The sequence below is a fragment of the Macrobrachium nipponense genome, chromosome 1, assembly GCF_015104395.2.
Source record: "Macrobrachium nipponense isolate FS-2020 chromosome 1, ASM1510439v2, whole genome shotgun sequence".
NCBI lineage: Eukaryota > Metazoa > Arthropoda > Malacostraca > Decapoda > Palaemonidae > Macrobrachium > Macrobrachium nipponense.
Window position 1 is genome coordinate 96,912,427 of NC_087200.1, and position 16,486 is coordinate 96,928,912.

Genomic DNA, 16,486 nt, shown 5'->3' on the forward strand with positions numbered 1-16,486 from the left:
TAGACTTATATAATGAATATGTGCAGGCAAAAGCACTGCCACACAACCAAGAACGAGATGGGCTGTATGCAGTCTCCAAAACAAAAAATACGTACGCACGGCAGGTATTTCAGGTGGGAGGCGGCATATACTTATATCTCTTGCGGTGGCGGGGTTGTTTGGGGCTTCACTGCCAGTCTGCCAATTCTATTATCGCTTAATAAATTCCCCCTCGGTTAAACATATGTGAAAATATATTAATTCCGAGGTAGAGCGAATTAGATATTAAAAGACATTTGTAGTTCGATATATGTATATGAATCACGGTAATGTGATAGACTTATATAATGACTACATGCATGCAAAAGCACTACCACGCAACCGAGAACGAGATGGGCTGTATGCAGTCTCCAAAACAAAAAATACCTATGCACGGCAGGTATTTCAGGTGGGAGGCGGCATATACTTGTATCTCTTGCAGTGGTGGGGTTGTTTGGGGCTTCACTGCCAGTCCTGGAATTGAGAGGCCGATGGTTTGCGTCTGTTGATTGCTAATTCTATTATCGCTTAATAAATTCCCCTCGGTTAAACATATATGAAAATATATTAATTCCGAGGTAGAGCGAATTAGATATTAAAGGACATTTGTAGTTCGATATATATATATATACATATACACATACAACATATATATATATACATATATATATATATATATATATATAGATGTATATATATGTATATATTTATATATATACATATATATATACATACATACATACATACATACATACTACATACATACATACATACATACATACATATATATATATATATATATATATATATATATATATATATATATATATATACATATATACATATATACATATATACATATATATATATATATATATATATATATATATATATATATATACATACACATATGTGTGTGTGTATATATATATATATATATATATATATATATATATATATATATATATATATATATATATATCTATATATATATATATATATATATATATATATATATATATATATATATATATATATATATATATATATATATATATATATATATATATACATACACATATGTGTGTATATATATATATATATATATATATATATATATATATATATATATATATAATATAATATACACACATATATATACATACATATATACATATATGTGTGTGTGTGTGTATATATATATATTTATCTATCTATAATTATATAATTATATATATTAATATATATATAATATATTATATATAATATATATACCATATATATATATATATTTATATATATATATATATATATATATATACTAATATATATATAATTATGATTGTTTTTTTTCATTTAAGAAATGTAGGCATTGATACAGATTTTGGAATTGACCTGCTAGTTCAAAGGGTCAAAAGTGTTTTGCTGCTTGATGCCGGAAACTATCCATCTATATATTAGGATTTGGGGCCCATTTGGAAAATATGCCCATGCATTGGTGATAGCTGCATACCGAGCTTTGGTAGCAAGCAGGTTCAGGTTGTTGAATATAGACTTAACGCGGTGCCCATTTCACCCTACAAGGCACGAGTGTTGTAAGGGAGTTATAGTGAGATATATTACCTTTAAGATTATTCCAACCACAAACTCTTGACCCAAATATCAGCCCTTCCACTTCCCAGAAAGATAAGGAGCTAGGTGTTAAATTCTAATAGATAAGTAACGGATATGGGGCTAATGAGGATTGTTGATTATTATCATCATAAAGATCATTATTGTTATATTTATCAAAGAGTAGTATACAAAAACTAGAGTACTGTGTATTTTAATTTGTCATGTAAAGTGCTCTACATTGTCTTGTATGTGGAAATTCACTATTTTGTAATATGTAGTTGGTGATAAATATACATTAGCAGGATGTCCTTATGCAGTGGAATATAAGTCTGTTTTTGTGATGAATTGGTCTATACTCAGTAGTCTTGTTGTTGACAGGTTGTAACAGATCAGAACCCAGAAGAAATAGCTTTGATGACAGTCAGGGAAAAGTTTTTAGAAACCTTCAAGAATGAAATACCTTACACAGTCAAATTTGATATTGAACGCTGGGATGTTTCAGAATCAGGTAAGAAATGTTACCACAGCAGTTCTGATGAGGAAGAAATTACCTTTTTATTGATAAGTGTTTGAAATCACAGCTTTTATATTTAAAAATGCTTTCTTGCCATCTCTAAAACTGCTGTTCTTTCTTCATTTAAACATGTGGACATACAATGTAGAGTACAGTGGCACCTCAATTTAAAGATCGTGGGAGGTCTGCCCTTCCCAGAAAGATTGTCATATGGCTTCTTTGATGCAGTGCCTTAGAGCCAAATCACACAGCTCACAGCGAACTGCAATTACATATAGTAAAGTAATTAATAGTGTATTCTAACCAGTATTTTGTAATTATCATTCAGTTTAAAGTATTGTACACTATCATCTAATTTCAGAGATACACGCACAATACAATACTGTAAAGTTTAGGCTAATGAAAGTACAGTAAATTGCAATAGTTCTGTCTACTTATGCTCACAATATGTGTATGAAATACAAAAAAATCTTACAATATACAAAAAGACTAAAAGCTTCTTTGTGTGTGTGTTTTATCATAAAAATTATGAAACACTTCACAAAGTTTGGGGTCCCTCTCTTTAGTACAGTAATTTAGTTAAATTTTTTTATTTAATTTTGTATAGCACTTTACTATTACAGTAAGGTATTGCATACTGTACATATATTTTCGTGTCTGTGTATACTTGCTTGTGTATACATAGACGAGCATCTTTTTCAGTGTGTGAGTCAGTATATTAAAAATTGTATTAAGGTAAACTACAGACTTACTGTGGCTCCCTCCCCCACCACTTGATATATTGTTACATACATTTTTTAGCGTGTATTGTATGTACAGTGAACCAACCCTGTGTTCGCGGGGAATACATACCAGATCCCCCACGAATATCTAGAACCCCCCCTCTAAAAATGCTTATGAATGGCTATCTTGAAAGTTCAAACACCAAATTATCCCTAAAAATACCATGATCAAATATACATTAAACTAATATCCTATTTGCAGTATTCATCTTTGAAATAATATTATTAATATAATTTCAAAGTAAATCTTAAACAATTTATGGTTAAAAATATATGTATGTACTGTATGCCTTAGTTGCATTTGTGTGGAAAAAATCCAGTCCCCCCATAAGTATTCAGCCATGCACATTTTCTTTCATACAGTTACTATCCAAACCATCCAGTTTTCTTTTTACAAGGGAAACAAGAGAGAGAGAGGGAGAACAAAAATGGCTATGAACATTAAGATTTTTTATACACACTAGTACAACATATGTAAATAGGGTACTCACCAGTGATGAGTGAATTTTGATCAAAGATGACGATGATGAATTAGCTGTGCAGTACTATGTATGGCGATGAAGATAACTGCACAGCTAAGCAGAGGAGTTACATCTCTCTGAGGGTGCCTCTTCACCTTCAAGAGGCTCTTCGGGAGGCACTAACATCAGGCAATTTAGGAGGCACTTCTTTAGGCGATTCAAGAGGCACTACTTCAGGGGTTTGGGAGGCTTTGGAGGCTCCTTCTACGTACGTGTGAGGAACATGGTGATTGGCAGCTGCTGTCGTTGGTGAGGGCTTGATGATAGGGCTTCAATGCTGCATCAAGGATATTTGAAAACTTTAAGAAGCGTTTCATGTAAGGATCCTATGTTGAAACAAACTCCTGGACATCGTTTATCATTCTCCTAATTTGGGACAGTTGTTCCAAAGTCAGGCCCCCCGCCTCCTCTTGCTCCTGCTCCTCTCCTGAACCTGGAGTGTCTTCTTCCTTGCTGGCAGACTTCATCAGGTCTTCCAAATCCTTGTCTGTCAAGGGGTCAGAGTAGGCATCACTGAGGATGTTGACTTCATCCTCAGTGATGTCATTGAAGCCCTTACCACCAAGAATCCTTGCCAGCTGGACCGCCTTATTATTGGCCGAATGGTTAATTTCCTGAGGAGAGAAGCCTGTATAATTATGCCCACAATCTGTCCACAATTTACTCCAGCATGCATTCAGGGTCTCTTTCTTCATGTCCTTCAGCAACCAGTTGATGACAGATAGACACATGGCAGTCGTGAATTTACACCAATAGTCTTTCAGTGTAAATTCACTGTCAAGGTCCATTGCATTGACAAGTTGCTGGAGGGAGTTCCCGGTGTATAGTGCCTTGAAGGCACGGATCACCCCCTGGTCCATAGGCTGGAGGAGAGAGGCGTTGTTGGGAGGGAGGAACTTCAGCTGGACTCCCTTTTAATAAAGATTGATAGGGTGGCCACAGGCATTATTCAGAATTAGCAACACCTTGAACTCCATGTCCAAGTTGCCCAGATATTGCCTAACTTGAGGAATGAAGCTCTGATTGAAGCAGTACCCCGTAAGGAATTTCGTGATACAGGCCTTGGGATTGTGCATCCAGAACACAGGTAGCAAAGCCTTGTTCCTGTTTTTGAGTGCCCTGGGTTTTGCAGCCTTGTGATAAGGCCTGGTTTCAGCATTCCCACATATTAGGAGGGTAACTCTGTCCTGTGCCTTGAATATGGAGGCTTTAGCTTTGTCTGGGAAGGCATCTTTTTCCAGAACAGTCCAGTCTCATCCATATTGAACACCTGTTCTGGGCGGTATCATTTCTGTTGAATCTAATTGAAGGTCTCTTGATATTTCATGGCCAATTCAATGTCTGCCAATGCTGCTTTGCCATGTAAGGAAACAGACTTTAGGTGGAACCACTTCTGGAACCGGTGGAACCATCCTTTGTTTTGCTCACCTGAAAACCTTTAGGAGCTGATGATGGTACCAGTTGTGAGCCACCGGTTCCAGAAGTGGTTCCACCTAAAGTGGTTTCACCTTTTCAGGTGGATGTTCATCAAAACCCAAGAATTCTAATTCCTCTTCTTCATCGCCTTCCTGTGCCTCTAGATCGCAGCCTTCCTGTTCCTCTATGTCATCGCTTTCCATAGCAGTTGGTAACTGCTAGTAGAGTTGTCGCACTGTTTCACATATGATGTTGGAGTCAAGGGGCAAGTTAGTCTTATGGCAGTCCTTGATCCAGTATGCCATTGCAGATTCCATCTGTACAATGGTTTTATCTCGCACTGTCGACACTGTTTTAGCTGTACCAAAGTAGCTCATGCTTACACTCTTTTTTTTTTTTTATTTTATTTTATTTTTTTTTTTTTTTTTTGTGTTTTTTTTTTTTTTTTTTTTTATTTTTACTTAATGTATCTCACCATGCTCTCATTCACATTAAAATGGCTGCCAACTGCGGTAAAACTTTTGCCCTCCTTCAAGTTTCATGACCTTTCTTTTAGACTCTTTGCCAAAAGCCTTAGAAGGAGCAGGGCACTTCTTAGGAGCCATTTTCGGCACGATTGACACAGATATTTGGTGATACAGTATCTAAAACACAGATTTATGATTACGTCCACATATATCAGTAACGCTAATCAGTTAGGCTGATCAAGGAGAGATGCATGGTGGTACCCACAATTCCATCTTTTCAACCAACCAATCCCAAGTGTATAGCCAATGAGCGCCAAGGAAAATGAATGCTGTTCCTGGATTGGCCCCCCTGATCCCAACTCCTTGACGAGGTTGGGGGCTTAGGGATCCACTGCAGAGAGTATGTCCCTTTATGCCTACTCTCTCTGCCGAGGATTCAACTGAACCTCTAACTCTTTTATTCCTCCCCCTATAAATTTTCTCCTTCCCTTCTTATTTCGGTGACAACCTTGTTATGGTTTTGGACTACTGATTTCACTGCCTATTTAACTTGATGGAGGGTGGAGTTGGATGGCATGCCACTCCACCCATAAAACTAGAGTACCTGACATGGTTGAGTGAGGGGAAATTTTTATGTCAAGCCATGCCTGCAGTGCTGGGTCCGATCTCGAAGGACTGACGACCCTTAAGGTACTATGGGTATGGGGCATATCCAGGTGAGGGACCCAGGGCCATTAACAGTGTGTGTAATGGTATTGCCCCTCCTCCAGTTGGGCCTCCTTGGTGAGAGGGACCTTGTCCTGGATGAAATTGATGATATTTTATATGGAGAAAAAAATTAACTTCCCAACGACTTCTGGCATGGCAATGGACTGTTCACAGGATAACTCAAATAATGAAAATCAGTGAGGCATTAAAACATTATTACCATACAATAAACCCAAAAGAAGTAGATATTGCCAGGACCCTGATTCATGTTCATCTCTCCTTGGGGAGTCAAATTGGTCAAGGTTTTTGAACTTAGAAGCAGACAAAGACATATCTTATTGAAATTGGAAAATTACTTATTGAACCGATGCCCATCACAGGAGGTGAGGATAAGGCAAATTAAAATATGGGAATGGTTGGTTGAAACAGCAACCAAAAACCAATCGGAAAATTATCAGTGTATAAAAAATATAGATAGCATGAATATGTCACAAGGCATGAAACTGTGAACAATGTGCAAGGCACAGTAGTAATACTAAATCTTGAGGATGAAACTTTAGATAAATTAATACTATTAGATTCATTAAAGAAAAGATATAATAACTATTAGATTCATTAAAGAAAAGATATAATAAGACTGTGAAATATATGAGGTCCCAAGCAGGAAAGACAAAAGTAAAACTATCAAAATAGCCAAGATAAAGTTCAGTGGCCAAACCTTGCCCTTGAAAATTAAAATGCTGGGATTAACTAGGGAACTAAGACCTTAAGTTCTTAAACCTATGCAAAGCAAAAACTGTTGCAAATATGGCCATACAGCCATTAAGTGCGGAAATATTCATAGATGTGCCTTTTGCAGCTCGCAGGATCATAAAACACGCTGGGACTGTGGCCAGACCAAATGCATAATTTGTGAATTAGAGCATCATGCTAGATCTAAATTGTGTGTGTTCTATATCTACAATACAGAAATTGCTACAAGAACGAACTGGAATGTGGATAAGAGAAGCAAAGTTAGAACTGAAAGTGAGAGGATTAAATGACCCAGCTAAGAAATTTAGGTATGCAGATACCTCAAAGTCAAGCAATACCAGGACTGAAACAAATGACAATAGAAATAAAGAAATACCACCACAAAAAATACAAGATGAAAAGAACTCTTCAAAGGAAATTTCAGACATATATGACATTACCACTGTGGAAAATTGATTTACCTCTTTATCGGAAATTGAAAAGGATAGTGACATAGAGGAAGACAAAGAAGAATTAAAATCACCAGAATGTGATAAAACAGATAACACTACTCACAATAGGCAACTGGATAAGACCCTACCTAATTCCACCAAACAAGTCTGTAAAAAGATAAATAACTCAGAAACAGAACACTAAATCAAATATTCCACTGTCTCCCATAGTAACAGTAGTACCTCTAGGAGTAGAATCACAAAATTCAGATGAAATGGAAAACCAAAATACAGATCACTACAATGAAAGCGAAGAAATTCACCCATCACCAATTATAGGCGCCACAGGAAAAACCAAGGAAAAACAACAAACTGATAAACACGAAGATACATGCGGTTGCAGCAAATGCTTTATAGCACTGTGCCACAAAAATAAGACTTTAACCAAAAACAGCCTAACCAACACCATAAGAAATTTCATGAAGAATTGGAATAAGGAAAAAACAAACATCAAATTTCATGAAGAAGGTTGTATGTGTATTGAACACTCAGAATATTACAAAGAGAAACACATCAGTGTTGTAGATAATATTCTAAAGAAAATGAAATTGGAAAAATTAAATCAAGATATTAAAAAAGTATCCGTTAACGAAAGTAAGATTCAAACTACAACAAAAAATGAATCAAGACCTAAAAAATACAAATTAACTTATAACAAGTTTTAATTATCTAGGGTAATTTGTCCACTCATATTACACCATTCAATTGTTATATAATTCAATGGAATTTAAATGGATTATTAACGTGAATGCACTTAGGAGAAGTCCAACGATTTATTAGTGAACACGAACCAATGATTATATGTATACAACACATAGGAAAACATGTTCCAAATATAAGTAAATATCTATTAGCCACATCACAGGAAAATGAAAATAATTTAGGAACAGCAATATATGTCGATAATAAAATTATATACGACAAAGTAGATATAGATTACACTGAATTGCAAATTTCAGCAATAACAGTGTAAATAGAAAATAATATGTTTGATATTATTAACTTATACAACCAGCCTAATAAAAAGTATGATTTAAACAAATTATAGAAAATAATAAAAGAATTTAAGAATCCAATATTAATTGTAGATTTCAATGCGCATAATCCAATATGGGACTATAACAACATTACACTGGATAAAGATGGAGCAAAAATAGAAAACTTAATGACGCTAATAATCTTTGTTGTCTGAATGACAGTGAAGTAAATACATACTATTCCAGAACTCATGAAACATTTTCCACTGTAGATGTCACTGTTTGTTCAATAAATATAGTTGACAGACTAGACTGGAATATAAGTGATGACCCCTACTCAAGTGACCATTTTCCCATAATAATATCCTTAATAAATAATCAACCAAAACATATTCTCCACATTCTAACATGCAAAAAGCAGATTGGGACATTTGTAAATTGCATACCAAAAATATACCATCGTTTGATTATTTGAGAAATCAAATGAGACAAACAATTTCTTTGTGTCCTTCATTAAAAAGGTAGCAGACTAAGCTATTCTTTGTTCAAAACTCCATAATAAAAAACATAAAGTTCCTCGGTGGTCAGATGATCTATCTGAATTAGTACGAGAAAAACACTCTCTAGCAAGAAGGTTAGATACTCTAAACAGAAGATTCAATAAAGTTGATAAATCAAAACCATTCATAGAAGAAAATATATTAAAAATTACAATTTTACTATTAGAAATAGAAGTATTAAAACCTTTATATAATAAAATATCAGCCAAATTTAGAAAAGAAGTTATAAAAGGTAAAATAATATCTTGGAAGTCATATGTGTCAGACACATCCATTCAAAAAGTATGGAAAAAATTCAGAAAAATAAACGGAACAAACATTAGACCACCCAGACAAGCTATATTAGATAATGGCAATAAATTTTTAGATCCCTTTGAAATAAGTAACATACTTGGGGCAAGTTTTGCCAAAATAAGTAGTGACAAAAATCTAGACAAACATTTTAAAAAAGTAAAAATCAAAGCAGAATCTATTATACTTCATTTTGAGACAAAGGAGGATATACGTATATTATGATAAGAAGTTCAATATGGAAGAGTTATAATATGCTCTCTTGAACAGCAATAAATCTGCCCCTGGAGGTGATGATGTTTGCTTTGAGATGATTTGCCACCTAGCACCTTTGGCAAAATCATACTTACTAAAATTTTTCAATCATTTATGGCTCCAAAACTTGTTTCCAGATAGATGGTGAAATGCAATAATAATCCCAATACCCAAACCTGCAAGTTATTGGACAAAATGGTAAATGCACGACTTAGGTGGCACATTCGTGAAAATAAGATTTTAAGCCCTACACAATTTGGTTCACAACGTAATAGGTCTACATTAGATTCTCTGTGTAGTTTGGAAAACCATATATGTATAGGATTTGAAAGGAAACAAATTACAATAGCTGTCTTTTTTGACATTCAAAAGGCATACAACACTACATGGAGGTATGCAATATTAAAATCGTTACATAACAATAACATACGCGGCCATCTTCCTAAATTTGTTAAAAACTTTATGACTGACTGCACTTTTCAGGTGAAAATAGATAATGTTTTTTCCAAAATATTTCCACTTGAAAATGGAGTTCCACAAGGTAGTGTCCTTAACCCTTAAACGCCGAATGGACGTATTAAACGTCGAGTCAAAATGTCTCCCGTATGCCGAATGGACGTACCATACGTCGACTCAAAAAAGTTTTTTAAAATTCGTGGAAAAATACTTATAGGCCTACCAGCCGAAAACTTTTGAATCACGCGCCTTGGGGGATGCTGGGAGTTCACGGATCAAGGCGTTGTTTTGTTTGCAATCGTTACGCAGGCGCACAAGCGCGAATTTCTTTCTTATCGCACTAAAAAGTATCAGTGACACATCTCAAAAATTATTTCGTCACTTTGACATAATTTTTGGACCGTTTTAAATTATCCGTTACATGAAGTATTATATATGAAAATGTGCGCAATTTCATTTAAAATACAACAAAAAAATACTCATGATTGTAGCTTTTATCAGTTTTGAAATATTTCCATATAAATAACGATAAGTGCCAAAATTTCAACCTTCGGTCAACTTTGACTCTACCGAAATGGTCGAAAAACGCAATTGTAAGCTAAAACGCTTATATTGTAGTAATATTCAACTATTTACCTTAGTTTTGCAACAAATTGGAAGTCTCTAGCACAATATTTTGATTTATGGTGAATTTATGAAAAAACTTTTTCCTTACATCCGCGCGGTAACTCTTCCGAAAAAAATCATACATGCGATTGTGGTAATGTTTGCACCATTTTAAAATTAGCCGTTACATAAAGTTTTATATATGGAAATGTGCGCAATTTCATGCACAATACAACTATAAACAACCCATGGTAGTAGCTTTTATCAATTTTGAAATATTTTCATATAAAAAATGATAAGTGACAAATTTTCAACCTTCGGTCAATTTTGACTCTACCGAAATGGTCGAAAAACGCAATTGTAAGCTAAAACTCTTATATTTTAGTAATATTCAAGCATTTACCTTCATTTTGTAACAAATTGGAAGTCTCTAGCCCAATATTTCGATTTATGGTGAATTTATGAAAAAAATAACATTTTCCTTACGTCCGCGTGGTAACTCTTCCGAAAAAATCATATGTGCGATTGTGGTAATGTTTGCACCATTTTAAATTAGCCGTTACATGAAGTTTTATATATGAAAATGTGCGCAGTTTCATGTAGAATACAACGAAAAATAATTGAAGGTTGTAGCTTTTCTCATTTTCGAAATATTTGCATATAAATCACGATAAATAGAAAAAAACCACGTTCGGTCAATTTTGACTCTAACGAAATGGTCGAAAAACGCAATTGTAAGCTAAAACTCTTATATTTTAGTAATATTCAATCATTTACTTTCTTTTTGCAACAAATCTGATCCTTCGGGCCCAGCCCTAGGAGAACTGAAAATCAGCTCAGTGGTCTGGTTAAACTACTTTTATAATAATAATAATCCTGGATTGGCTGCTTTGCAGATGACAACCAATATCGTGTCGAGTATCATTTCATCTGGGTACTGCTTTAACAGAGCATCACGGTGTCATATGAATTGTTTATCCATGGAAAGTTGGCTTGGGTGAAGCATCTTTTAAGAAGAACCAATTATGTTACTGAAATTTTGCTGTGTTTGCATTAACTTATTACAGAACTATAATATTTGAAAATTAGTAAATCTTTTTTCATCATTAAAGATTTATTTAGTCACGGAAATATACTTAGTACATATGCATGAAAATACTTTGTACTGCAGAAGGAAACATGCTTACCTTGCTATTCCCGTTGTCTTACGTATTTTAGATATGCTCTGCATACTTAGAGTATCATCCTAAAACATTTATGTATGTATGTATAATATTTAAAAATCATCTTAAAACAAAACATTTATAAAATGTACAGTATGTGCAGAATATCAATGCACAGTTTATACCCAATTGACCCAATAAAGTTCATGTTCTCTTGTTTGGGCATGTTTATACTTCTACGGATTAAGGATATTCTTTGAAATCGCCCACTAAAATCTCCTCTGAACATTCTGCATCTCTTAAGGCTTCTGGCAAAGAGCCTAAGCGTCAGAGGTCCTTAAAGTTAATGGCAAATGAAGAGAAAATAGACATGATTGTTATGTTAAGAGAGGGCAAAAGTCATGGAGAAGTAGCAGCCCATTGCTACATGACTGAAAGTGCAGTCCCCTGCCTTGAGAACGAGTATGAACTGGGTAAAATGCTCAGGGAGGTCATTCTTGGAGAAGGACTCGCTGCCTTCTCTCCTATACCACCAACTGTCCAGGAATTTGAACAATTGTTTGGTTCATGCAAATTGATCAGGGAAGTAAGGCAGATACAGACAGTGGTCAAGGCATGGGATAAGACTGAAGAAGGAGCCACGAATTTTACCTGTTAGTGAACACATGAAGCTGTACCATATCACATTTGTTAATATGTTCAATTACCTCGAGGGTGGTGCCTCCCGAAACCCCTGACGAAGCGCCTCCTGAAGAAGGTGAAGAGGTACCCTCAGAGATATAACTCCTCTACTTTGCTGTGCCAGTTTATCTTCATTGTCAGTCATCGGATTACACAACTAATATCATCATCTGTAATTAACATTCATCACCAGTAAGTACCCGTATGATTTAATATTATATTATTGTAATATTTAATGTCGCATATTATACAGTAAATACGTAATATGAAAATACAGAATATTGCTTTATGAAAAAATATGCACTTGCGAATATTTTTATAGATAAGTTCCACAGAAAAACCCTTGAATGAGGGTGTCCTCCTGCGAATAGTGTTTAGATAGGTTCCGCAGCAAATTCTGCGAACAGGTGAGTGCAAATCTCGAGAATGTGAATATGGGTCGTTTACTGTACATAACATGTGCACATTGCTTCTAGATAAACTACACACTTACTGTATGTCTGTTGGCCTTTCTTTCTCCCCGTTACTGTATGTCTGCTGGCCTTTCTATCTTCCCATCAGTATTTTATTATTTTTTATTAAGAGTAACCCAGAGAGAGAGAGTGGCTTTTAACATAAAAGCAGCATGTACAGTTCTCTCCAGGAATTTTGATACACAACGTATGGCTATTGGTAAGCCATACTGGGACTCTTATGGTAATACTGCAGTGACAAATTATCTTGGGCTATTTCGTTTTTTTACGAAGAACTTGATTGGCTGGAAGTATTTTGATGACTGCGTGTTCTCATCAATTTTGTCTAGTAAATCCATTGTGAAAAACAAGCAACATTGTAATAATGAAGTTTTATTATAAGAATACCATTGATATTAGAAACTTCAAAGTTAAAATACACATTACGAAAATTAGGATAACAACAGTCTCAGTAAAAAATCATATTTAATCCTAATTATCATACATCACCACCGTTAGTGTCTCGTGAGGTGAACCTCTCCTCTATACTAACAAAAATTTAGGATGGTTCTTGGCTTTTCAGTAATAGTCTCTTTCATGGGTTGCATCATTTTTAATGGTTTAAACTCCAGAGTTACTACTTAGTGGAGCTACATGACTAAATCTAGTGGAGTGGGATGTTGTCCCCCATCTAAATATATAGGAGCTAAACTCAATATACAAATGTAATTTCTAAAAGTATGCTTTGGACGAAGTCTATCCGACAATTAACAAGTAACAGGTATGCAGGCATGAAGTAGTTCAATAGTAAAGAAAGCATTGAAAGACCTTCAGAGGGTCCAAACAGACTTGCCCCGGTTATTTCTCAAACCTATACCGATGGACGTGACTTTAGTCGAACTTAAAATGCCTAACACTTGTTTATAAAGTTTTCCCACTAAAATGACTCGAAGGTTAAAAAAAACACATGTGACGCATGAACTCTGTGATATTGAATCACATATTCAATCACTAAGTATGTAATTACTCTCCAGACCCAACTCAGGAAATTTGAAGTTGCTTGCTTTGCTAAGCCATAGGAGAAGAACGATATCTAGATGTTGAAACCATTCGAAACCACATTTATAGTATGTATCAAATGAATGAACGTGGAGGGGTGGGTGTCCTTAGACTCTAGATTTCTAGTATAGGTGATCCTTAGGGTGTTCCTGCCATTCACTGGTGATCTTTTAAATATCTCGGGTTTTATTTCATTGATTATATGACTTTAAGACCTATAAGAGTTTCCAGATAACTGCTTTTGACCTTAAAGTAAAGAATAAGGATAAAATATTCTCTACGCTGTGGGAACTTATTTGTAAGACATTCTGTCATGACCAAGCCTTGCCCTTATTGCGAATTCTTCTTTCATTTTCATTTTCATGATGGTTATCTTTGTTGGTAATTTCCTTCATGAAAGCGACTATAGAAACTATTTTGAAATTGAGGGGAAAAAAAAAAAAGTTTGCTTCTACACATGACGTTTCTTTCCTTCTGATGTGAAAAGATTTATTTTTCTAAACTTTGTAATCGAGAGAAGGCCAATATATTATGAATAGCCGCATGGTTGCCTAAGTTGTTTTGTTCCCGCGTTGTGTTTGATAGACCCGAGTCAAGGGGTCAGCAAAATCAATTTCCCATGATGGAAATTCAATTTCGGGTAGATAGCTCATGACTACATATTGCCCAGCACCAAGCCTAATAGTCTACATTCCATAGATGTCATACCATGTTATACTTTTACCATAATTAGATCCCCATTAACCTGACCAGTAGCATTCAGCAAATAAATCCATCTATTTTAGAATTACGCCTCCTTTGAACAAACATTTTTAGTTTTATCCTGACTGCCGTTGAAAAATTCAGTTATTTGAATGTTGGCAACTGTAAACAGGTTGAGAGAGCATATTACAGGCGCCCTTTACCTATTTCATCGCATGATCTGATTTATAGGCCTTCCCTGACTGTTCTAATGCATTCGTAGTTGGTGGAGACTGCAACAGCCACTTCCCGTCACTGTCTTGAACCTCTGCAAGGTGCCATTATATCTCCTTCTCTTGTTTTGTATTCATCAATTAATCACTTTTTACGCGCATATTGTACCCCTTCACTAATATCTAGCTGATTCTACTCTTTGCTAACCCACATGGTTCCCTTCTCAAGTATTAGCATACTAGTAACATTTTCTTACGAAGCTCTCTGCGACTATCCTGTAGTATATGATTTGTTTAAATTATATCTGTTAGTTTGGTTAATGTTTTGGTTTTCGTAATTATGAGTTGAATGTCTTGGAGAGATCTTATAAAATGGCTTGGCATAGTAATATTGCAGAAATAACAACTGCGCATCATATATTGCCAGTACCTGTCAGTAAAGCTTCCTTTATCTCTGCATTGAAATTTTTGTTCAGAAAGTAAGGAGGTTTTGTTTTACCTACCATCTGGAGGAACTTGAATCAAAAGGTGATGGACCCGTCAATTACCCAAGTCTATACCAGAAAATAAAATTTTCAACAATGTTTTCTTGTTTGTTCTCTAGTCTATTATCAAGCAGTGTGCTGGATTTTTCTTCTGAACCTAAAAGGGTAATTCAAATTGGATTTTTATTTATGGCATCTTTGATTCAGGATGAAAAATCGATTTAGTTTTAATATAATTACACATCAAAATGCATGGCCTCCTTTGTAAAGTTCTATGGATTATGGACTTGGTTGAATGACTACAGAACCCGTTTCAGTCAATTTTGCCATGAATTGTTTTTAAGTTAAATACTGTTCAGTATTATGAGATATATTACACCTAATCTCTTGATTGGAGATATCATCGTAGACAATGATTTCTTGATTTTCACCTGCAGCCAAGTATTGTATAGTCTTCAACTTCATGATTCCCCATGACCCTTGGTAGACAAAAATTAATGTTACAAGCAAATTATTTGTATTTTGTGCATAAGTTACACTTTCATGTTGGGAAAAGGATACAAAAGCCCAATGCAACCCCTATTAAATAAAGGAATTTATTATTTTATCCAATGGTTTCCACCAAAAACAATCGACTGTTATTAGGCAACTCAAGGAGTTGCTGACTTGGATTTTTCAGCCACAGAAATCAAGAAATTTCCAATACCATGTTATCCTTCAACCATAGCTCCCCCTGAACTTATACATACATCGCGCTGCTATTGATATGTGGGGTTGATACAAAATTCAGGATATAGCACATCACTCGTTTATTCTTTTACGTCTTTTTTCTTAATTCAAAGCAACTAAAGTCTAATGTAATGCCAATAGATCTTCTGTCTACACTTCTCAGATAGTTTTCAAGTCTAACATAGTCCCACCGACAGAAAAAAAATGTGTAGCCATCAACGAAGAATCGACGACAAAATAAGACTTACCATGCAGCCATTTTTATGCAAAACTATAACTTATCAAAACGAATTCTTATTGGCTTTCTTAAGAAATGAAGGCAAGTAGGTATAACACTGATAAGCCATTACATCAAATATAACTCTGATCTCTCATATTTATATGCCATCACTAGGCATAAGTCATGACAATATTGGGGCACATTCGAAGTCGCCTGGCTATAAAGTCAGTGTCTCTAATTGTCTTACTGTCCGCTGTCCACCTCTTACAATGGTATAGGACGGCGACAGTTTGTATGTCTTTTCTTGCGACGGTTATTCGCAAGCATTGTGGTTCTTTTTCCCCTTCTCGTCTG

At 35.0% G+C, this 16,486-nt stretch overlaps 1 protein-coding gene across 16 annotated transcripts in view; it reads left to right on the forward strand.

Annotated features, from left to right (window-relative positions):
- The window catches only part of LOC135219499 (GTPase Era, mitochondrial-like), a 619,404-nt gene that overhangs the window by 535,925 nt on the left and 66,993 nt on the right, over nt 1-16,486 (forward strand). For 13 of the 16 annotated variants that reach the window (XR_010315451.1, XR_010315452.1, XR_010315455.1 and 10 more), the window contains one exon: nt 2,011-2,140. The exons of 1 other annotated variant lie outside the window; for it this stretch is intronic. Coding sequence is in view for 3 of the 15 variants with exons in the window: in XM_064256322.1 (XP_064112392.1) it covers nt 2,011-2,140 (130 nt within the window). In the remaining 12 variants the exon portion in view is untranslated. Of the gene's footprint in view, nt 1-2,010; nt 2,141-12,305; nt 12,466-16,486 lie in introns of all 16 variants that reach the window. 2 more of the 16 variants (XM_064256314.1, XM_064256321.1) reach the window with 1 other exon arrangement.